Source organism: Parus major, chromosome 5, assembly GCF_001522545.3.
Source record: "Parus major isolate Abel chromosome 5, Parus_major1.1, whole genome shotgun sequence".
Lineage (NCBI taxonomy): Eukaryota > Metazoa > Chordata > Aves > Passeriformes > Paridae > Parus > Parus major.
Genome location: NC_031774.1, coordinates 46,998,781 through 47,023,061, shown reverse-complemented (window position 1 = coordinate 47,023,061; position 24,281 = coordinate 46,998,781). Strand labels below are relative to the sequence as shown.

The window sequence follows — 24,281 nt, the reverse complement described above, 5'->3', positions numbered from 1 at the left end:
CCCGCCCGCCCCGGGAGGAGGGACGGTCGCTGCGGTGCAGTGACGCTCCCCGCCCCCGTCCCGCGGCGCAGCCCCTCGGCTCCCTCCCCGGGTGAGCGCCACAGCCCCCGGCCGGGGCAGCCCCAGACAGCCGAGCCGGTTTCCGCGGCAACGCGGCGCTGCCGCGGCCTCCGCGGGGCAGGGCAGCGGCGGCACGGAAGGCGCGGCCCCCTCAGCGGCCGGCCCCGCGCGGGGGCTGCCCCGGCCTGCGGCGCTCCGGGAGCTTCCCTCGCACAGCTGCGGCACCTCCGCGCCCCGGTGGGGCAAGGCGTGCCAGCGGCGCTGGGACCCCGCACCAGTGTCGCCCGTCTCACAGCTGCGTCAAAGCACAATTACACCGGAGAAACTGATAACAAGTGCTGTTTTTAATGAAAAGTCCAAAGCAGGGTGCTCCCCCCAATGAACGCCTTTATATTAATGTTTTTTAAAAAATAAATTAGTTCTTTGGCAGTAAATTGTGCAACTCTGACGAAGTCGTCACTTAACATTCTTGATAAATTCTTATTCTTCATAAATTCTTCACCTTTTACATTGTAAACCCAGGTTACACATCACTCGTACAGCAGCAGCACAGATTTCCACACGGATAGTTGTCCTGATACATGCAGTTAGGCCTTGGATGCCTTGACCTTACCATTACAAATGTGGATTGACTTGGGGTTGAAGGGAGAGAGTTTTTTTCAAAAGTATGCTAACTACGTGATTCGTGTACAAATAAGCACAGATAATCTTTAAAAAGTAAGAGAGGTCCTTTTGGGGTGGGTTAGTGATACAAAATACATACAGGACAAAAATCATCACACAAAGCTAGATCCAGCATTTACTGATAAACGTTATTCATTGGACTTCTGGACAGTGGCCTTTGCAATGGTTATATGAACACATCACACTCAGACCAGGAATCAAAAAACCTGAAAATATTTCACGAGGGCTTATCTGAGGGGGTGCAATGTTTTTTTATCCTTGTGAGATGCCCATGTGACCAAGTAAGTTTTGTTCATAAAAGATTAAAAGTAATTCCAGAAATCCTAAAGATTACATGATACTATATAGTATATTGCCCAGAATTTTATTAATTTTTTTTATATGACTGGCAAGTACCTCAGCTTTCATCTAGCAAAAAATAAACATGGTCCCCTGTGTGTTACTTCTCTGTCTTCCAGTTAGGCCAAATCCTGTGCTCAGATAAACCAGTAAAACATTAAAAAATTAGAACATCTCCATTAATTTCAAACGTAAAACGGAATTATTAGCAGGAAAATCTAATCCAATAATTAAAGTGTTATGTAATAGAAAACTAAAACCATTTGGAATTTTCAAGGCATGATGACGAATTAAAATGAGAAACACTTTTTTGAACATCTCCTTTGCAAAATTTTTTTGAGCATCATTAGACAGCAAATATAATAAATAGCTGTTACTGAACCTAAGTTCTCTCAGAGTAGGTAAGGAACTAGCTCTACAGGAGAAAATAAAAAAAGTTTTAGACAATGCTCCCTCCTCAAATTTAGAATCCTGACATGCAGATTTCTGCTAATGGTAAGTATAAGGAAAATATACTCAATCCCAAACACAGTTAGTTAGGAAAATCCTTTTGCAAGTGCTTTCGCAGCCAAGCTGTGGTTATTTCACCTTGCAAGAAGTTCTCACAAATCTTAGAGATATTCTGAGATCAAAGGTATTTTCTTTTGCATGCCTTGAATAGGAACTCAATGCTGTTTTCAAACAAGGAATTTCAGAATTCAGTTTTAAAGACTGAAAAATATGGAGTTTAAATATGCAATTAGGTTGATTTCTCATGCTATATTTTACCTAAATTTTGTAAGCCACTAAGGAAGAGAGTTTTTATAAATGTGTAAACATTTAGAAAAACATCTTTCTTATTGCCTTTAAAAAACTGTCCTAACTCAGTCCAGGAAACTGAGCAGATATGATTCTCATTAACTTTAAAATTCATAGATATGTCAAAGAGATCTACAAATATCCTGGAAATGTGAAAAGCAGAATAAAAAAAGTATTTTTTTTTTCAATAAATATATTTCTGGACTAGAATAAAGATTACAGAAGGAATTAGATTAGATATATCTCATTTTGACCTATACATTTGACAGAAAAAATAAAGCTTGCATATTTTGTTCTAAAACCACATATAAAAAAATGAATCCCCTCTGATAATAAACCTGCAGGCAAGTGGTCTCTCATTCTCATCTGTGATTAAAGTCACATATGACTTGCCTTCCACTGCTGCTGCTTTCAGCTCCTCCCTTTTCCACTCCTCTCTTCTCTCAAATAAAGCTCTACTCTCAGCTTCGTTCTAACCTTGTTATAGCTATTGTATTAGAATCAAGAGCTATTTCGTGCTGCTTTAGTGAAATCCAGAGTGAATTGGAACCTTCATTTGAAAACAGGAGCTGTGTAACCTTGAAAAGACAGTACCAGGCTGATTTCAAATAATCCTTCCTCGATGAAGACAGCTGCAGAGCACCCAGGAAAGTGGCACCCATACCTAGCAGAAGAAGAGAGTGTTATTCATGCCGTCTGAAGCAATGAGCTCTAAATTCAATGCAGGTGAACACAGAAGAAAAAAAACCACAATGTAGATGGAAGGACTTTGTACCTGAAGGATTCTTCAGGTTCTCTGACTCTAGCTAAACATTCTGGGGTGATTTGTCAGGTTGGACAGATGCACAGTTCTCCTTTGCCACCTAGCAGTTAGGTGTCTGCCTTCTGGAAACTGCTCTGAAAAAGTTGTGTTTCTTACTGGACCTGTTACACATGCCAAAAGCATCTACCTGTAAATTAAGCTATTTGCAGAGAAAGTGAAAACTTGTGAGGTCTCAGAATGTATTGCAATGCCTGAATTAGCTGAAGGAAGGAACTGGTTTGGGATTTGGGGAATACAGAAAGATGTGCCAAGAAATGCTTTCAGGCAAAATGTGTGTGCTCCTGATTAAGAGCCAGAATTTGATATGCAATAGCCAAACCAAAAAAAAGAAGGAAAAAATCAGTGAAGTATTTTTTAATTATGTTGGGGGAAAAAAAAACAACCAAAAACCCAAAATCATTCTTCATTTCCCATTTTCCCTAACTTAACAGTCCAAAGAAAAATAAATACCATTTCATAACGTACACAGTGTAGGTTATGTACTGTGTAATTACTGTTCTGCTCAGGACTCAGCACCTGAACTGTGCAGAAATTCAATCCAGAATTTTGTCTGTTCCCCACCACTGAAAGACAGCCAAAGCTGCAGCAGCTGTCGCTCACCATTTCCAAATGAGCGACCTCTGACTGGAATTGTTTTTTACAGTCCACCAGACTCTTAAAAAATGCAATTTTGATGTTCAATCTAATCCCTTAACCTCACAAAACAAGATTGTTTTTATTCCATTTGTACTCCAAGTCAAAATGTAGCCTTGAACAGTGGTTCTGCAGAAAATCTCCATGTCAAGGCAAACCTGTAACAAGATTAATATAAAAGAAACATGCTCAAAAATATGAATCTACCTCAGAACAATGGTTGGAATGTAGCACACACAAACCTCAGCAGGAAAAAGATATTATTTAGCATATTTTCCAGTTTGTTGCTTAGAAACTGTTGCTCCATCTCACTATTGTCATTTGCAGAAAAATTTTGATTGTTCTTTTGCCATTTTGGTCATCTCATTGTAACAGCTGTATAATATATATATTTAATGTATAAATGGGTTACAAAGAGAAAAGCACTGGATTATGTTCAATGTGCTTTCATCTGTAGCCTGATCTCCCAGCCTCTTTTCTGTAACTTGGTTCCCTCCAATAAGATCTAACAAATCAAATTGATTATTTTATGAGAACGCAGAAAATAAATTAATTTTTATGTAACGTATAAAATCTGTAAGATCACAGTCATTATGTTCACCCTTTCTCTAAGAACAGAAATGTTCTCCTACAGTGTCTAATCTGCTGCCCTCTGTCCAAAAGTAGTTAAAAGCACATGTAAAAAGACAGAATAACAAGAGAGAAAACATAAAGTGTTGTTTTTCTTTAAATCATCCAGCTATTTCTATGATTTTCTTACCTGGCAGCAGGACCTGATACACAACTGTGTTACAAAGTTTAAATGGATGATTTTCTATTGTAAAAACTGGCTCTGCTATATTCTTAACAGGAAGCTGACAAGTCCAGTTCCTTGCTATGACAACCATGAGCATTGTCTGTCATACTCATGTCAAATATTATATTAAAACTAACAACTTTTTGCCTTCAAGTATTCTTTACTCATTAGTTGCCATAGAAACTTAAGATTTCCTACCTAATATTACTGTTGGCGAGTTTACCAAATTTCTTCTTGTTCTAGTGTCCTTTACTTTATTCTTCCTTTCCTGGTATTTAAAGACTGCAGTCATATCTGCTCTAATCCTGGATTAAACAAGCTATGCTCAGAAGTTAGTTTTAACTCCTATAACAGGCTGTTCATTCTCCTGACCACCCCAACACTTCCCTTGGCATCTCCTGCAATTTGATTTCACCTCTCTTGAATTAAAGTGATCAGAATATAGTACTGAAAATAAAAATATCTGGGAAATAATGCCTCTTGCAAAGAATGAATATCTGTACAGGAGTTAGCATACCAAATATACTACACTGGCAGCTTACACTTAATCTTGTGATCAATTACTATTGTCATCCACAGTGACCTAAAATTAATTAAGTCCAATCTTAATGGTATACATTCTCAGTATTAGCTTTAGCTGAATAGTGCTGTACTTTGTATAGTACAATTCATCCAATTATTCTGGTCCTCAAGGTCCTTTCAATCGGCCTTGATATCATAATTCCCCTCTGTATTAAAAACTGTGTCATCAGCAAATTTAATATTGTATTGCAATTATTCATTAAATAAGATTAGTCCACAAGACTTTAAGAAACTCAAGTAAACCCCAAATAGCTGAAAGGTTAATCTATTAATATACACACCAATGTGTTCCCCCAGAAGACACATGCATTTCCCTTCCTCTTTAGCCAACTTCTTTCCCCTTGAAGTTCTGTCCTATTCCTTTTTCTCCTATGAAAAATACTTTGAGGTTGTCCAGATAGATTACATGCATCTTTATTTTTCTGCCCAGAAAACCAGTTACCCTCTTAAGGGACAGGACTTGATTTCCCATTTCTCCTTGGTTCACCAATATTGACTTTTATTTAATTTCCTGTTATCTTCAGGAAGTTTCCTTTTGTATTCTTCCCTTGAAAATACATTCTGAAGTATCTACTGCATCTGACTGTATTTGCAACCATTTAAAATGTTTTTCTCATACTAAATGGAGTTGTCTTTGCTATTCTTCAATCACACAGAAAAATCTTCACCTTGATAAACCTGTACTTGAAGTCCTTGCTACTGTAACTAGAGTTAAATGTGCCAATACCCTTAAATCTCATGCTTACAGATTATCTTGTTCTGGTTTTACACATTTTGAACAAATTTGCTGAAAGAGGAGCATGATGTCTGACAAAAGGCTTCACAGAGGTAAGAAATGCATTTGTGAAGCTGGAAGAACAAACAGAGAAAAAGTAAAAAAAAAAAAAGGCAGCACAGGCAAAAGGGTATAAATTTCCAAAGGAGGTTTAACAATAGTTATTATTTCCATGGTGCTATGATCTTGGTGATATGATCTTGTCAGCCCTAGAATGGCATTCCAGAACTTCTGAAAATGTCAATAAAGGCCTTAAGCCCAAGAACCAAGGCTTCACCTTGCCACTTCAGGAGCAGGACAACAAGCCTCATCTGGCTGCATGCCAGAAAAGAGAGAAGAGCGAATTTTACAGTCTGCAAAGCACAGGAGGCATCAGGTCTCCCACTGGCCAGCAGCTGCATGTTTTTCAGGTGCACAGTGCACTGTAAGTATTAATATAAATCACAGTACGGTGACATTCTTTTGCTAGCAAAAATAGCTATCAAAATCAGTAATTAAGCACATACCTGCAAGAGATAAAAAAAAAAAACAAACAAAAAACACTAAAAATCAAGAAGAGAGAAACCAAAGAATTTGGTTACTAAGTGAAAGCCTACATCAGTTGCTGACATGCACACTCAACTGTTACTGGTTCTGAATTCAGCTACATGAATCCCAAAAATTAAAGGCATTGGTCAAAACAATCTCTGGCTTAACTTTCCTTAGGAGAAATCTTCCATATTTAAAAAAAAAATCAAAATATTGAGAAAATACATAATATCCATTATGTAATACTGCACAGTGGGACCACACCACAACACCTGATCTGCAGGAATGTAGATTTACAGCTGGGAAGAACAGGATCTCTTACCAATAAAGTTCTGTCATGAGAATATCAAACACTTGAAGTTTTCTTGGGGTCTCAGACATACTGGCTTAAATAGCTTGAAAACTATTCATAAAGTACCAAAATATGCATGTACTGACATGAGTTATGAAAGCAAATGACATAATTCATTAACTTATTAATACACAATTCACAATTTCCTGGTATTTACGTAACTGTTGATCTAAAGAAGCCTAGGGGGGTAAAGCAGACCTGTTTCATTTGTCATTGATATTTTTACTAAGAGCTCACTTGGCACTGTTGATAATGAAATTGTATTTACCAGGAGTTTAACAGCTGATGCTCTGTTAGGACATGAAGGTGAACTTCTCATTGACAAAGCCTTGTCACAACATATCAAAGCTGCACCACTTTCAGGTCATAAAGGCTCAGAAGGATTAACGTTACAAAGGCTTAGAAAGATTATTGTTGCTTTAATACTAAGCAAATGTTTAGTTCCCTTGGTTATCCCATTTCAAAGCAACTCAAATAACTGAAGGCCTCTTGTACAACCAGTTCACAGCGTGGCAGTGAGAAAGTTACCATGTCTTTGTAGGCTGTTCTGAAGCTCATTGCTTGTTACAAACAGGCACGTCCCTTCTTTCAAATTGAGATTTAGGGCCTATAATTCAGTCCCTCAGTCTAGAATATAGAGCTCAATACTGATCAAGAAGAAAAGTCAGCTGACCCCTCACATGAATTCTTACTGAAAAAATCAGAATACTCTATCTGCTGTAAAAACATGTCCACAATTACATTAAAAAGTGTAATTCTACATAATTTGGCAAGGCATTTCCATATTAAATCTTTCTTTCAGGACAAAGCTGGAAACTCTACAACTATGAAAGGACATATAATTACACCTAGGAGTAACAGCTAAGAACTCTTCTGTCCAAGTTTTTTTCATTATTTTTATTCAGCATCAGTGTTAAGTCAACCACACCAGAATTTCAGAATAATGTTTCTTCTGCTTCTGCGAATTTACTTTTGCTAACATGCAGTAAATAAGTAGAGAGAAAATGGAAAAATTGTAAACAAGCTCTTTTGTCGCTTACGAATTTGACTCTAAACAACCCATAAGGAAAGGTACTTTCAATGATGGAACGCAGGAAACTGCTGAGACCCTTCATTAAGGCTGGCATTAGGATCCAGTCCCAGCTCCTATCAGTGAGACAGTCCTGCCGGCCACTGCTGCCTCCAGCTCAGTACTATGTAAATAAGGGTTGATGGCTGTAGTGTTCAAGGAAAAACTTGCTCCGTGAACTCACTTCTTGACTGTCAGTGATTTAAACTCATCTCGTACAGAACATCAGATGCTCTTTAGCCTTGCTTGTGGAATATGCATTGGAAGAAACTCCTCATACTGTGCATTGGTAAGTAATAAAAGATGATTACCTGGAACTGAAACTGTCATTGAAAACCTTTAATATGCTTATTTATGCACTTGCCCTTAAAACATAAAAAAAAAAGTAGAGAAAACAACCTTCTGTTTTCCCATCTTCTCACAGAACCAGGAAATACTTGTAAATACCAAAAGGAAGAAATAATTGCAACTGTTGTTGCAATTGTACTTGATTGTAGTTAATTGTACAACCGGACTTGAACCGACTGTCCTAGTTTCTATCACCTACAAAGCTCCTGGTTTTTAACTCACTCTCCCCGTCTCATAGCAAGACGCTCTTCTGAACATCAGCCGATTTTTTCAGAAGAAAAAAAAATCTTCCATTATAATTTATGACGCCCTCTTCCTACGGCAGGATACGGCTGCGAAAAGCATGGATCACACACGAGTCAAAAAGAACCTTGCTGTGACCTCGGTGGTGTTTGCTCCTTTTCTGTAGCTATTTGCAACTTCTCTCCTAAATGCCTAACTTTACCCGTAACAAAAAGGCCCACACGAACACACAAGCAAGCGTGACTAACAGATTTTTGTTCCTGAATGCGCCCTGCCGGCGATGCGCAGCCCTAGGTGTTCATTTGGGGCTGCCATTGCAGAGGCCTCGCCCGCACTCCTCACGGGACACTGCGCGCGAGCTCCCATCCCGCCCGGCGCCGCGCAGTGACGTCTCGCGGCGGGTGACGTCACGCGGCATGGCGGCGCCCAGGAGCGCACGCGGGGGGCAGCGGCGGTAACGTCAGGCCGGGCCCGGGCAGGCCCCGCTCGCTTCCCCTCCGGCCCTCTCCGGCCCTCTCCGGTTCCCTCCGGTCCCCTTCGCCTCACTCGCCTCACTCCGCCCCTCTCCGGCCCTCTCCGGCCCGGGGCTCCCGAGTGCGGTAAGCGCTGGGCAGGGCGGGGGAAGCAGTGGCCGGAGCTCCCGCGCGTGGCAGCGGAGGCCGTGCTGGGCTCTGCCGCGGCTCTGGCGGGTGGTTCCCGGGTGGGAGCACTGCGCGGCCTGCGGGGATTTATCCAGCGATTCTGCTTTTATCTCCGCACGTGTTCCAGGAGGACGCAGTAGGCCTGGCCTGCCTGTTGTGTTTAGTCATATTTTAGCTTATGAAGTTATTTTTAGCTATATATGTATATATGTATGTTCGAAGTTAAATTTAAGTTATGTTATTGATGTATTTAAAAAAGAAGTAAAATAATTATTCCATTAATTCCCCGTTTGCTTGAATATCAAGGTAGTCTCCATTACTTGGATTTGAAGGCCTTCTTTTTTATTTCCTCGGTTTCCTTTTTAGGTAAAAAATGAAGGCCAAAAAAGGAGGGAGATTTAACTCTTCCTTTAAATTGAAACGAAAAGGCATTGAAGTAGTAGGAGAATGGAAAAGCGTGCAGATCGACCCCAATCTATTTGCTGAGGAGGAGTTTCGAGATATAGTGTGCTTGGAGGAGCTCACAGACTACAAGCTAGTAAGTTCTTCCAGCGTGGGGAAAGTGAAAGAGAAGAAGAGAAAGGCTGGGAGTGCTTCTGAAGAAGGCAATGAAGAGGTGGAAGAATCTGCTGTCCCTCCAAAAAAGAAAAAGAAAAAAAAAGATTTGAGAAGCCAAACAGATAAAGGCAATACTTCTAATACAGCAGAAAATGATGTGCTGGCTGATAAAGTGATAAAGTGTAATGAAATGATTGAAGACGTTAATTCTGAAGACCATGGACATGTGACTGTGAGCATATCAAGCAGAAAAGACACTCCAAAGAAGAAAAAAAAGAAGGTACCTAAAAACAAGGCTTCTCAAGCAGAGGAAGACCTTCCATCAGTAGTTACTTCTAAAAAAGTCAAAAACTGGACAACAGAAGTTTTATCTGCCACAAATGATCAAAAAGCTGATGTGTCTGCATGGAAAGACCTGTTTGTACCTGAGCCAGTGTTGCAGGCCTTGAGCTACCTGGGGTTTAGTGCTCCAACTCCTATTCAAGCCTTAGCTTTGCCTTCTGCCATTCGGGATAATATGGACGTTCTTGGTGCTGCAGAAACAGGTACAAATCTGTTCATCTGATCGTGTAGGCTTGGAGCATCCCATTTCTCTTCTGAAAATTTAGCCCATGGTTTCAAGCTTTATATGCAGAAGAAGCAGCTTTTATGTATTAGAGGAGCTTTTGTCTTTTGTATATCCAGCATATTAGTAAAATTTTAAAACTTTGTAACTTACAAACATGGGAATGACCCATCTTTAAAAGAGTGCAAAGCTTTGAAGTGTCAATGTCTCTTTTCCTGTTTCTCAAACTGCTTCCTGTTTTGGGAATGGTAAGGTGATACTCTGCAAAAGGCAGAATTAATGAAGCAAGCAGGGTCTGTTTGCAGACCCTGTGAGGCAAATGCATGAGAAATGAGGCAAAGCAGAGAATCAGGTTCCTGTGGAGATAATTCATACTAGTGTGGAGCAGTGAATGAACACTGAGCACAGTGTTAAGTGTGAATATGACCCAGATCCTAGAGCAAAACAGGCCCACCCTGTGCTCTGTCCCCTGGCTTTGCCTTTATGTTGTTACCAACCCTTCTTCCTGCTTGTGCTTAAAGTGAGTTATTATGTTTATGGTTTGAGAGGTAGATTCATGAGCATTGAGGTTCATTGAGCACTGCTAGCCTTTATGACATTTGTAATAGCTCTTTGTTTATTTAATGCTACGAAGTCTCAGAACATTATGTTCCCTCAAACTTTGTGGTTTGTACCTTTGAAGTTTTGTCTTTAGCAACAGTTTTTCCCCTTGAACACCTAGAGACAGGAAGCACCGTTGGAAGCTGCCTTGCTTTAAAAGCTTTCTTTATACTGTTTTCATCTGTTCCAGTTGCTTTATCTCACTGCTTCTCTGTAAAGTCATTTACTGTTCTTGAGCAAAAAGGTATAGTAACTAATAAGATATGCAGTCATTTGCATATTTATTTTAATTAGAAGCTGTGTTGATGCTATTAGCTTTAGTGAGATTAAAAAGCCCCGCAGGGAGTGTTTTTAAAAATGGAACTGAAAATTTAAGTGGTGTTTTTGTACTGCAAAAAAGTGCCATTTTGGCAGTGCTGGTAAGCAAATTCCTCTCTAGCTGCAGGATGGAAAGAGTGGTTGGTGGCAGGCTGTGTTGTTGCTTTATAATCTTGTATAAGCCTGAGGTAGTAGGAATGTGTTTTCCTCATTTTTTCTTTCATGAGTGAAATCCAGATTCACTCCAGAGAGTCCATCGGTCATCATGCTTCTATAGAAACTTGGAAGATGTGAACAACTGCCTGACTTGAGGTGCTGCAGTTGGGAGAGGCTGAAACTCAATTCTTTTTTCTGCATCCTGCAGCACCTCTTAGCAGTGGGCCTCAAGGAGGAATTGTGAAATTAAAGAACTATTAATCTGTTTTGGTAGTAACATTGGGAAATCCGGCAAGATTTTGATATGGCAGTAGATCCTTGTGCAGATCAGACTAAGGGAATGTCAAGGCTTGTTGTTTTTGCTCTGTGTCTAACCCTTCCTGTTTATTACTTTGTACAACTAGTGAAGTTTCTGGTTAAGGATCCAAATCTATGTGAAATTATACAATATGAAACTTTTCAAAAAAGCATGAATTGGTGTGAGCTGTAGTACCAAGACATTCTTTCCTCCTGGTTTTGCATGCCTGTCTATGGTACATGGTTTGTATGTTATAAAAATAACGTCCTGTGAGGTGATAATTGGTTTAATTTGTGGGTGAATCTAGTGCCTGCAGAATAGTCCTGATTATCAGAGCCATAATCTGTCTGGGTGCATTACTGACATTTGCACCAGCAAACTGCATTATGTTTAATTCAAGATCAGCAGTGTTCTTCACCTTAAAAACAGATATTCTGTATTACCAGAACATTATTGTATAAGTGCTCTAAATACAGGTTATAAACATTTCCTGTTTCAAGTGCAGACTGAAATCATAAAATACCTCCTAGCCATGCTGGAAGGTGGATAAGTGGATATGAGACTTTGCAGCAGCACTGGTCAGGATGATGACGCTGGGCTTATCTGTATTAACTCATATTAAGGTTCTCCCCTTAAATAGCCAAAATTCTGTGTTGCTGAATTGGGAAACCTTTACAGCTTTTTGATATGGACAGGAATTGAGATTTCCAGAGGACTGCTTTCCAGCAGTGGCCTATTACAGGAATTGTGTAATAGTGTCTTGTACTCTGGATGCTGCTTTCATGATTAGCAAACTGCTACATCTGAAAAGCTTAACTGGGGTGGATGTGCTACCAGGCTTTTCCTAATGTCTTTATTACTGACAGATAGTTCAGAAGGGAATATGTGGCAGAGATGCAACTTGCAGTTTGTACAGTAAACCTTTGCAATTGAACTTGCTTTTGACAAGCCCTGTGTCTCCAAAGTGGACTCTCTCTTTTAAATTAGGTGTCTGTGTTCTGATTATAAAAATGTGACCCAGTGATTTCCAGATCAGGAAATTAGACAGTGGAGTATTTAAAAATACAGTATCTTAGAAAGTTGTAAATACAGGACTATAAACTGAAGATAGAAGCTAATCCTTCAAGTGCTTTCCAGTTTGTCCTTGGCCTCATTTGCTATTCCTTTATTTGGAGAATGTTGATTAGAACTTTCAATTAGGGCATGGTATTCTCCTTATGGGCATACAGTTATTAAAAAATATCTTGACTGCAACTGCAGCTTTTAAAAAACAGTTTTAGAACAAATAAATATGTCTGACCTGCTAGAGATTGGAAAAATACCTGTTCCCCAGGAACAGAGAACAGGAGATGCATAAAGGGAGCAGGAGAAAAGATGCTACTGCTGCAAGTTTCTGGTCTTCTAAAGATAATGAGTTTGCATCTGTTACAATGCTGTGTTTTAAGAAGAGTGTGTGATTGGCTGTTGCTTTTCTCATCTTTTCAGATAAATGAGTTGTCAGTCTGTGTTATTATTCTTGTTTGTTTTTTTAGGAAGTGGCAAAACGCTTGCATTTGCAATTCCAATGATTCACTCTGTGCTGCAGTGGCAAAAATCAAATAACTCGACAACTAGAAATGACAGTGTTTCTAAAGAGTCCCATCAGCATCATGATGAAACAAGATGGGAAAATGAGGATGAAGTAGAAAAAGTAACCCATCAGCAGGCTGAAGATAGCAGAGATGAAGATGATGAATCTTTCACAACAGGCTGTGTGGAGGTGCTGGAAAACATTGAATTTGATTCCGATAACAAGACACATTCTGTTGACTCTCACAAAAACAGACCTCTTTTAGGACTGGTGCTTACTCCTACAAGAGAATTAGCTGTACAAGTAAAGCACCACATTGATGCAGTTGCAAAGTTTACAGGTATGTAAATCCCACAGGCCATTTTCCTCAGCCAGATTAGACTGGTTTTGGATCTTGGCATTCATGTTGAGTCAGAATGTGTGCCGCACTTTCTTCCATAAAATCATGAAATTGGTGTAGCTTTTGAGGGGTTAGAGCTTATAGCCACTGATGTGTAAGAAATGCATGTCAATTCTTCAGTGAGATGCATGTGGAAGTAAGTAGTTAATGTGAGCTGTTTTGCTTTAAAATGTGTCTTCCTTCAAATAGGTATTGATTCATGTTCTCACAACACAGAGTCAGTACTAGATACCTGGTGACAGCTAACTTTGTTCTAGTTTTGGATAATACAGGCTATATCTAATTAATAATTTCATTATATACAACATTTTGATTATGTATAATAGTTTCATTTTTAACAATTATATCAACTTTGTATATAATGTATATGTATAACTTTGCTCTATCTAATAATAAAAAAAGAAGTTCTGGCCATAAATAGTTAGGGTAGATGGCATTGCTGTATTGTCTGACTTACCTCCTGCAGCAGTCAAGCCACAGAAGTGTTACTGAGTAACATGCCTGACAAAAGCAATTCCCCCTCCTCTTCCTCTCCTCCAAACCAGAAATCAGTACATCTGTTAAGTGAATGAGTGAGGACATGAAGCTGTTGAAGACGGCAAATTTTTCCCAGTTCTCTCCACTTTTTATTCAAAAACAATAAAATTGTTTTATATTAAAGAGGATATGTAGTGCAACACACTACTTTTAAGTCCATCTTTCTTTGGTGTTTGTATGTCCTGCTGTGCTCATCAGTCTGCGTCTGATTACAAGGCTTATTTTAACTTCTAGGCTGAAATAATCAATTTATGTCATACAGTTCTGATAGAAGCAGTGCTATTTATATATAAAAATCCGCTGCCCAAGTGATAATACAGTTGCTGCAACAGGAGAGGAGATAATCTGATGTGGACTTTATTGCCTTGAACTCGCTTTGGGAAAAAACACTGCAGTGGTGTTTCCCAAGTAGTCCAGAAGAGAGGTCAGAGGAAGCTTGGATACTGGCAGGGTCTTGCACAGTAGCATTGAGTTTATCATGGACCAGTGTATTCTTTGAAGAAGTAGGGTGAAATAAGCCATGTGTGGAGTCTGCTTCCAAAGATAAACTCCTTTTAGTACCTCTGCAGCCTACTTAGAGCTGTGTAGCTTAGTAGCTAAGGTCTGTGCTACTGTGCCAGAATCATTAATCGAATGGGAGCATACTTGGTAGGATTATTCTATAGAAAATGAGCAGTTATTTAGCAAGACAAGTATTTCTCAGTCTTATTCTTGAAAGGATCTTCTGGTTATTCTCAACAGGAATGTGTTTGTTCATGCAAATATAATTGAGAAAACACAAGACTCTGAAATATGTGTAAACAAAACTAACAGCTATGGATGTGATTCTTCATGCTGTTGAAAGACAGGTCCACTAATTCTTAGCATCTAACTGTAATGAGGATTTTTCTCTAAAATTGAGTGCATTTCTTTATGCTCAGTGTTACATAAAACCCCTGAAGTTTCCTGGCCAAAATGTTTGTTGAAAGTTGCAATGTAGACTCTTGAAAACGCTTCAAAATGTAGATATATATAAAAACATTCACTGGTAAATTAGTGAAATAAAATCTGTTATTTTTACGTTCTAGGCATTAAGACTGCAATACTAGTAGGAGGCATGGCTGCACAGAAGCAAGAACGTGTACTGAATCGAAAGCCAGAAATTGTAATTGCAACCCCAGGCCGTCTGTGGGAGTTAGTTAAAGAGAGACACCCACATCTTTCAAATCTTCGTCAGCTCAGGTAAAGGTGCCTTTTCAGATAACTGCTGGATACTGAACTGGGCAGTCCTGCATACTGATTAGGTTTACTATCAGATTAAATAATTTAGACTACACAAGATCACCTATTTCTGTTTCAGTGTTTCATTGAAATGCACATTGGTTATTTTGATGGAGGGAAATGTCAGTTAAAGGCAGTAGTAAAAACCTGATTTTTCAAAAAGAAATGCAGAAGGCTACTGTAGCTGCCCCAGCATACCTGGTGTTCCTTTTGGCTTTGTATGCATAACATCCTTTATGTGTTTTGCAAGAAAAGTTGTTCTTAAGTGTATCAGGTTGGTATTTAGCTGCACAAGTGTATTTTCACTGTGTGTTTTCTACTTGACAGGTGCCTTGTGATTGATGAAGCAGACCGAATGGTTGAGAAAGGTCACTTCTTAGAGCTGTCTCAGTTGCTGGAAATCTTAAATGATTCACAGTATAACCCTCGACGACAGACTTTTGTTTTTTCTGCCACTTTGACTTTAGTCCATCAGATTCCCACAAGAGTTTTACAAAAAAAGAATGCTAAAAAGATGGACAAGAAGACCAAACTGGAATTGTTAATGGAAAAAGTGGGAATAAAGGGCAAACCCAAAGTAATAGACTTAACAAGGAAAGAGGCTACTGTTGAGACTCTGACAGAAACCAAAATCCACTGTAACACAAATGAGAAGGACTATTACCTCTATTACTTTCTTCTCCAGTATCCAGGAAGAACCATGGTCTTTGCAAACAGCATAGACTGTGTAAAACGCCTCAGTTCTCTCCTCACAATCTTAAATTGTGATCCTCTTCCTTTGCACGCCAATATGCACCAAAAGCAAAGGCTGAAAAACCTGGAAAGGTTTGCTGAGCGAGAGAGGTGAGTTTATTTTCAACTTCCTAGCAGAGAAAAAAAGGAATTCCACAAAGGGTCATGGGGAGAGGAAACAAATCTGTTAGAGTAGGAGCAGGTCAGGGAAGTTAGCTGAGCATGTGAGTCCCCTGTTCATAAGCCCAAGATATTAACGATTCAGGATGAGGTTTCACAGTTAAAGTGGTGAACTGGAGCAAGTTCAGTGGAAGGCTATCAAGATATTCAAAAAGCACTGGCTCTGCAAGAGAAGAGTCTGAAGGGGCTGGGTGTTTGTATTACCTGGGAAAAGTATTTTGTGGGGAGCTAAAGGCAACCCTCTGACACCATAAAAGAGAGTTATTCAGAAGATGGAGCCAGGCTTTTCAGAGTGGTGCTTGATGGGAGGATGAGGGATAATGGGTACAAGTTGAAATAATAGGTTCAGGCTGGATATGAGAAAGGGCTTTTTCTCTGTGAGGACAGTCAAGCATGTGAGCAGGCTGCTTGTCCTCAAGTTTTCTGAGGCTCAGTTGGATAAAAGCCCTGAGCAACCCAGTCCAGTCTTGCAGCTCATCCTGCTTAGGGACCTCCTGAGGTACGCTGGAGCTTGAACTAGCCTGTGGTCCTGGAGCTTGTTGCAGCTGAAGGAGCTGTCACTTGGCCTGTTTTCAGACATGTTTTTAGACTGTTCTGCACAGCTCTGTCCGTGTCCTGGCTCTGCAGCTCATTTGATCCTCTGTAAGTTATTCAATCTCCCAAAACCATCAGAAAACTAACCACTTATTAGTCATTTGGAGGTTTAGTTACATAGATCAGTATCCCAGGGGTCAAAGTATCTTTGAGCAATGCAAAAGAAAGGGCAGTTGTGCCTTTCAGCAGTAGTGGGCATCCAGGTCTTACCCTGGGAGACCTGTCCTGCCATTTTAGGAAACATTGTTTTGGGTTGTCTTTGGCATGGCCTTTGGGAGGAGATTTTTAGTGTCATTACTTCCATAGTCCAGAAGCCTCACAGTTTAGTCCTGCTGTGAACTGCTGAGTGCTGTCTGAGAGTTTGTAACTTTAATAGATTCAGGCATGGAGAACAGAGGTTGAATTGCTGTGATGGAGCTGCAGCATCCCTTGGCAAATGTATTGATAGCATTTGCATAGGTCAGGTGAGGTGTTTTCAGAGACTGCAGATTTTCAAGGCAGGAAAGAAATCTATGAGACCATCTCTCATGGCCTTCTGCAGATTGGAAACTGCAGAATTTTCTGTTGTTATTTCTGCTTTGAACCTTGTAGCAATAGAGTATGCAGTCAGATGCCATAAAATCGTAATAAATTTCCATTTGTCATTCCAAAGTCATTTCAGGTGCTGGAAGATGTTTTTAAAACAAACTGTTCCATATCCTAGGGAGACTTTTGTTTCTGTAGAGACTGTTTATATAAAAGAACGACTTTTGTGAGTAGTTGATCTTGTCTAGGGATAAGGAGAAATAGTAATTGTTAGAACAGAACTTCCCCCTTTATTTCTAGGGTTTAATTTACTGAGAGTTTGAATGCAAGTTGGTAGAAGATACTTCATCTCCAAAAAATGTTATTTAAATAACATGTTAATGTTAATAACGTGATTTTTCTCAACTGGTAAAGCTTTTAATAACATGTCTGTACTGCCAGAGGACCAACTGTGTTGTTAATGGTGTGGTCATAGCAAAGTAAAGAAATTATTTAAAACCTGGACAGTGCACTTAAAAGTGTAATGCAGGGACACTTAACCCCCCTTCCTCACTGAATAGCATTTTTTTCTAGAATTCTTGTGAATTGAGAGAAGAAAAACATAGGAAAACAGGATCCAGCAAGGTAGTGCATTTATTTATTAAAAACAGAATAGACTTGCTGAAGGCAACATTTGCATTTTTAAATTTTACTTTAAGAATTATTATTTCAAGACTGTTCTTGAAGTAAATTGGGTAACTGTAAGGGCAAACAAACTGCATATGTCCTACAGATAATACAGTATAAATTTGTTTGTTAAACTGCTATGGTAGAATTCTAGGTTGCTGTATTTTATGTTACTTGGCAAATTATTTCTTCATCAATTTCATGATCGTTAAATTTTGTCAATTTCTCAGCTGTGTCCTCCTGACAACAGATGTTGCAGCTCGTGGTCTTGATATTCCTAATGTCCAGCATGTCATCCACTACCAGGTTAAGCATTTTTAATGTTTTTCCTTTTACTATTTTGGTTTGATGTAAGTTTTTACTGATCCTGAACGCTGTAAAACTGTAATTCTTTGTCCCATATATTGCATGGTCCCAAGTATTGAGATTAAATAATTTAACTGTCCTTAGTGCTTTATACTTAAAGATCTCATTTCTGCAGTGACTAACTGCAATAGGTAGCACTTTTTGAATGTGTGATTATGTATAAGAAATGATATAATATAGTTATGATCCTCCTTGCATTTTGCTTACCATTGATATCCAGTTACTCGGCCTTATAACTCTTCTCTGAGGACACATAAAATATTTTCCTGCTTTGCAAATGAAGTGACAGAGGGTCAGAAGTTAGGATAGGTTCACAAAAGAAGATGCAAGTAAAAATTCTGGATCAGAGAACACAAAGGGTGTCAGGACATCATCTTTTACATACTTTCATCCATTTTCATGCAATGTGCTGTCTGTGTAAAACTCAATGTTCTTCTGCAGCATCTTATCCACAGCATGCCAGGCTGCTGGCAGCTGTCCATGGCCAGCTGCATGCTTCTCTGAATTCTTGCAGGTCCCTCGTACTTCTGAGCTCTACGTGCACAGAAGTGGCCGAACAGCCCGAGCGGCCAATGAAGGCCTCAGCCTGTTGCTGATTGGTCCTGAAGACTTGATCAATTTTCGGAAAATCTATAAAACATTGGAGAAGAGTGAAGAGCTGCCATTTTTCCCAGTTGATGCCAAGTGCATGACTTCTATTAAGGTAAAGAAATAACAGGTTTTTTGCAGCCTGGGTAGTTGCTTGTTTATTTATATTACTGATATGATACGGCCTGTTATGTTCTTTCCAGGTTTCAGATGAAATTTACACTTGAGGATCTGGATTTGAAAATTAAGTTAATTACACTTTATATTTTTTTAAGCAATATCTTTGATATCTCCTCAATAACTGACCCAAGAAAGGTGTTCAAACATAAACATCACTTATGTTTTTCCATAAACAGTATAGAGAGGTGAATATGTTTTGTGGCTGTGGAGCTGGAATGGCTCTGCTAAGTACATTGTTTAAAGCCTCTTCCATCTAAAGTCTCTTACAGACTAGAGAACAGTAGCAGGTCCAGGGATATTCAGTGGTCTTCACCTGCCTCTTCACATCTGAAGTTGTGAGTTGTCCACTTTTCTAAAAGTTCCTGTTCTGTGAGGCCACAGCTGCCACTGAACCCTATCAAACTGAGTGTGTTTCCCTTTTCTAGGTTATTACCCTTTTTAAAGAGGATTCAGCCATTCACTGACTCACAAGATAGACAATGGTTAGAATTTACAAAACACTGTAGACACCACAAAGTGTCTAGACACTGCAGATTGCTTGAATAAGAGACTATTTCATGTCTCAGCATTCTCTTAACAGTTTGGATGGTCATTCATATACAAATGGGAATATTTAAATACTAGATTTTGAAGGACTCCAGATGGGGTAGAAATGTATGAATATTGCACAGTCACTGAGAACAAGGAAGAGTGCAAGCAGTTAGATAATGCAGCAGGTGTCTTCCTCACGGTATTCTGATTCTGGGTTACCTAATTGCATTGGACTGAGCCCAATGAGGGTCTATCCCAGTGGCAACAGCAGTATCCTCACCTTGGGAATAATGACAGCAAGTTTCAAAACCCAGGCTTGCTGCAAATAGGGTATTTCTTTCAGGAGATGAAGCTTTCTGAAAGAGGAAAGAAAATCAAATAAATGCTTTCACTGATTGATTTTTTTCTTGGTAATGAAGAGAATCTGACTTCCATCCCTATCTCCCCCACTGACCCCTTCCACTCACTGAATGTTTCTAGTTAACTGAAAGAAAACTCTTGTTTTGAACGGTGTTGCTTCAGAGCTTCCTTTTCTTGAGGAGTTGTTCATGGCTTTTATCATTCTCCATCAATTAATGGGCAAATAAATACCGTTTTTACACTTTATTTTTCTTGTCACTATGATCTCACCTATCTGTAATAGTGCTCCTCTCCCCAGAAGAGATCTTTGTAATTGTTGTTGCAGGACTCGAGCCTCATAAGCCCTTGCAACAGTCAGGTCTTATTTACAGTTTGGCCTGGGTTTAATCACAAAGTCATTGTAGTTGGAACTAATAGTACTGCTGGTTCTTTATGTCTGTCCCATTGGCACACTTCTTCCCTCCTTTTGCATGCCTTCATTCAAGTTCAGGAAAAGTCTGAAGGGCTTTCACACTTGAGAGGAATAGAACTGTTGAACCAGGATAGACTTAAATAGGACTTAAATTTTACAGAGATGGAAAAGCTTACTTTAAATTTCTGGCAATGATCTAAGAAGTGACTGATTTAGTAGTCCACTGCAAGTGTTACTACTTGTATCTCTCTCTAGTAATTGCCCTGGCAGTCTGGCTGCTGCTGTTACTGTGTAGCACCTGACTATTCAGATTCCTGCACGGCTTTGTTTTATGCAACCGCAGGCATATTCCAAAGAGCAGAATTTGCTTCTGGTTGGTTCGCATTTACTGTAAATGCAGATTTCCTTTCCACAGTGAATTAGTTATTTGTTTGTCCCAGCTGGAAGCCTGCAGGTCAGGTTGTTTGCTGGACATGTTTGTTCCACCTGTGTGCTGCTGGGCAGAAGGACAGGACATTCTGTCCTGTGCCTAAACAAGAACCAGGTGCATTCCTGAAAATATTATCAGTTCCTTCCATATGGCCTGCAGGAGTTTACTTTCTTCAGAGTAAAATGAAAGTAGTGGCTGCTCCTTACTGCTGAGATTAATAACTGAGATCAAGCTGTACTATATAAGTATGTAACTTGGAAATGATTGGTATGATGTCTCTCAAGTGTTTATAGTGATTCATTCATAGAATGTTAACGTTCAGATATGTTTAATAGCCAGATTCTATCATGGATCTAAGGAAGGAGACTGCTAGTGAATGATGATGTGTTTATTAGGTGGGGCATCTCCTGGGACATGGGTAGGGAACAGAAGTCTCTGCACCCCAGTTGCATTGTAGTGCATGCTTTCAAACACCCTGCTAAAGTACCCCACATTTAAACCTGATCATAATGTCTGAATGTACTTTCACTGCAGGAACGGATGAATTTGGCAAGGCAGATTGAGAAGGCAGAATTTTTCAACAGTCGGGAAAAGCAACACAACTCCTGGCTCCAGCAAGCTGCAGAGGCTCTTGAGATTGATCTTGATGATGACATGTTGATGGGCAAGTAGAAAATGTATTTTCATGGGTGTGCTCAGTAGGGCCCATAGTGCTGGTGGCCAGAAGACTCTTCACTGTGGCAGAGAAGCTTCAACAGCTGCAGGGCAGGGGTGGAGGGGAAGGAAAGGAGTGCTGCTGATGCGTGGTGTTAGTGGTGTTTTCAGGATGATCGTGCAGCAGAGAGTGCTGGAGCTGAGGGAGTGAGTGTGACAGTTCTGGCAAGTCACAGACAAGTCTACATGTAGGACAAGAACTGTTGAGCTTCTGGCAAGCATTTCAGAGTAGTCTAAGCAGCCCAGTATGTCCTGATTGAGCCTTGTCCCCTCTTGTCACAGAGAAGGCTGTTTCCACACTTCTGCTTCTCTCTCCCACTCTCTTGTAGTCAGGCATCAGGACAGGAGCCTGACAGCTCTGTGTGGGAACACCCAGGAAGTGCTAGGGAACACCAGATATTATGTGAGCCTTAAGTAGGTTGAGCTGTGTGGGCTAAATGGCCAATACATATATTGAAGTTGATGAGATTTTTGGTGGCTTGTTAGAAGTAAATAATTTATTACATTTTTAAAATTAAATATTTTGCAAGCTGTAGCTGAGAGAATGTCTAGGACTGTACAACTGCAAATGGCTATTAGTTCAATGCCATGAAGTTTTGCAAAGCTTAGGTGCACTGTAAAATGCCCCATTGTGTTCATATTTTGGGAGCTGAAGTTCTTTGAAGGCAGGCTGAATAGCTGCAGAGGTCAGTTCAGATTAGTCTGGCTCTAACCTGTTAGCTGCTAAATATGTCAATGCCTTAATTTTCAAAGATGTTTAGAGTAATATCTTTATTCAGCCTGGACTAGCTGGTTCTCAACCACTTTGCAAGCAAACACTAACCATCTCTGTCTAAATTGTTCAGGAGTGCTTTCAGATAATTAGCACTCTGCTGTCTTGTTTTGACATAATCTGAGTATGCTGTGCTTTGGAATGAGTTTCCAAACAGCACATCCAATCCAAGTAAGTTGTGACTCTCAAGTGAAACATTTTGTAATTGCAACTCAGAAACTTGCCAGGTTTATGCTTTAAAGTGTACTTATTATTTAATTCTTGTGTAGCTTCTTGGAGTCCAATTAAACTCCCAATCATTCCTGCTGTAAGTGAAGTGCCTCTTACACAGTTACAAAAGATTTAGTAATGTGCTTTCAATTTTACCTTACAGCAACCTTCAGTTCATTTTTCTCCTCAGTTCAGGCCTTAACTATGGTTACTCAGTAGTCAGGACTCTTCTCAATCTCATTACCTTGTGAACAGCCTGGGTGATTTGAAAATGTCACAGGTGACTGGCAGTTAGTTGAGTGACCTTGTTGGAGAGAGAAAGCTTGGGTCAATATCTGCCCCTATCACTAGAAAGGCTCGCAATGCAAGTTTTTTTCAGGTTGTAACATTCTGTTTCTTTGATTCTGCCCCAAGGAAGAAAAGCTAGTGAGCAAGAAGAAAGCCAGAAGCAAAAGATGCTAAAGGGGATGAAAAAACAACTGAAACATATGTTGTCCCAGCCACTGTTTAAAGTCCTTATGAAAACCAAGTACCCAACACAGTCCGGAAAACTACTCTTGCCTCAGACATCAGTGGGTATTTCAGCTCTAGGTGCCATGTCCAAAAAGAAGCAAGCCAAGAAGAAGAAATCAATAAAATAAATCAGATAACAGCCAGATCATTGAGTGTGACAAAAGCAAGGACTATCCTCATCAAGGCTCTCAGTGCTTATGGAGGAGCCCAGCTAGAAGACAGACTGTACAAAGATGTTGCCTGTATATTGGTTGTGCAGACACAAAACAAAATGGTGATTTAAAGGGCACAATTAACATCTGGTTAGTTACAATTGAATCTTGTCTTGGATCTTGGTTTTAATCTTCTTATTTTTTTTCTTAAATCTCTATATTAATAGAAGTTAATTAGTTTTCACATAGTTCTGGTAATTACTCCATTTTGTGAGATGGGTAAGAGTTACTGGGAGGAATTCACTGTGGGCATACTCTACTGATAAAACTTGATTTGAATTTTAATGTCTTTGAAGGACAGGGGAAGGTCAGCTATATACAGTGCGAGTACAGTCTGAGCTGGTGGTAGTGGGAGGTTTGGCTTTTACTGCCTCCAGCTCAGTGTGAAAGGCAGAAAATACAGATAATGTTACCAGTAAGTCCACAGTTCTGGTTATGGAAATGTCCCAGTTTTCATTCTCCTCTGATAATAGTTCTCTGCTCTGTTCTCCACCAAGTTTAATTCTAGTCCTGTGTTAATACCTTTTGAATGTGCAAAAAAAAGTTAAGGTGGCAATGGGCCAGGACTGACCTTGTATGTCAGTCAAATGTAGATTTCTGAGGAATAAGTGTTTCTACTCAGTGTTTTCTTGATTAATTTTTGAAGTTAAGCTGGTATTTGAAAAACATGTTAGAACCATGATCTTTGCTGTAATGGAAGAGGTCGTGTTTTGAAATGTCACTTTTGAAGATTGCTCCTTGATGATTATGCTTTTAAATAACTTTAACCCGATCTGGGAAAATATTTTTTAAAACTGTTTTTAAAAATATGTCAGAAAAATATATTTTGAATTTTTGTTAAATTATATCTGCCATAAACTCAAAAGCCTGTGTCTGTTTTCAATTACTTGAGATTTCTTAATCCCTTACAGCTGATGCTGTTTACACTTAGCAGACAAGGAGAGGGGAAAAGCACCCAAAAGATAAGACGGGAATCTGTGTTGGTGGGAGGATATGTAACCTTCACCTGCTGGCTCTGGATGAGGTCTCATTTCTGTGTCTCAAACAGTATGGAATGAACTGTGTCACTGCCATGACAAGAAGCACCAATTTACTCAGCTACTCAGGGAAATTTGTCTGGAGTTGAGTGCCCCCTCTAACCACTTGCTAGTTATGTGAGAATAACAAACTCCTTATTCTTTCATCTGTGTAAATAATTGAAGCCTTCTATCTCTTTTCTCTTGTTTTCATGCATTACTGAAGGAGAGCTGTGACAATGTAATCATAAGCATACAGAGCTTGTCAATTATGTATGAGACTTTCCTTGCAATGCACTGTTTGTCTCATGCCCTTGGGAGCAGAGGGGAAAGTTTTGGAGAGAAGA

At 39.6% G+C, this 24,281-nt stretch overlaps 1 protein-coding gene across 2 annotated transcripts; it reads left to right on the top strand.

Moving 5' to 3' along the window:
- The first annotated feature begins 8,439 nt into the window (after positions 1-8,439).
- DDX24 (DEAD-box helicase 24) lies at positions 8,440-23,783 on the top strand. Of its 2 annotated transcripts, none has more exons than XR_001522369.1 (9): positions 8,440-8,629; positions 9,038-9,774; positions 12,699-13,076; positions 14,741-14,894; positions 15,261-15,776; positions 17,861-17,936; positions 18,511-18,699; positions 19,024-19,099; positions 21,032-21,121. XR_001522369.1 is itself a non-coding variant. In XM_015632048.2 (9 exons), exons 2-9 carry the CDS (start codon positions 9,045-9,047, stop codon positions 22,832-22,834), a joined length of 2,400 nt encoding a protein of 799 aa, XP_015487534.1. In that variant the 5' UTR covers positions 8,440-8,629; positions 9,038-9,044; the 3' UTR covers positions 22,835-23,783. The 2 variants fall into 2 exon arrangements, 1 of the variants encoding a protein (XP_015487534.1); XM_015632048.2 differs by lacking the exon at positions 19,024-19,099 and adding an exon at positions 22,608-23,783 and having other exon boundaries at positions 21,032-21,161.
- The last annotated feature ends 498 nt before the right edge of the window (positions 23,784-24,281 follow it).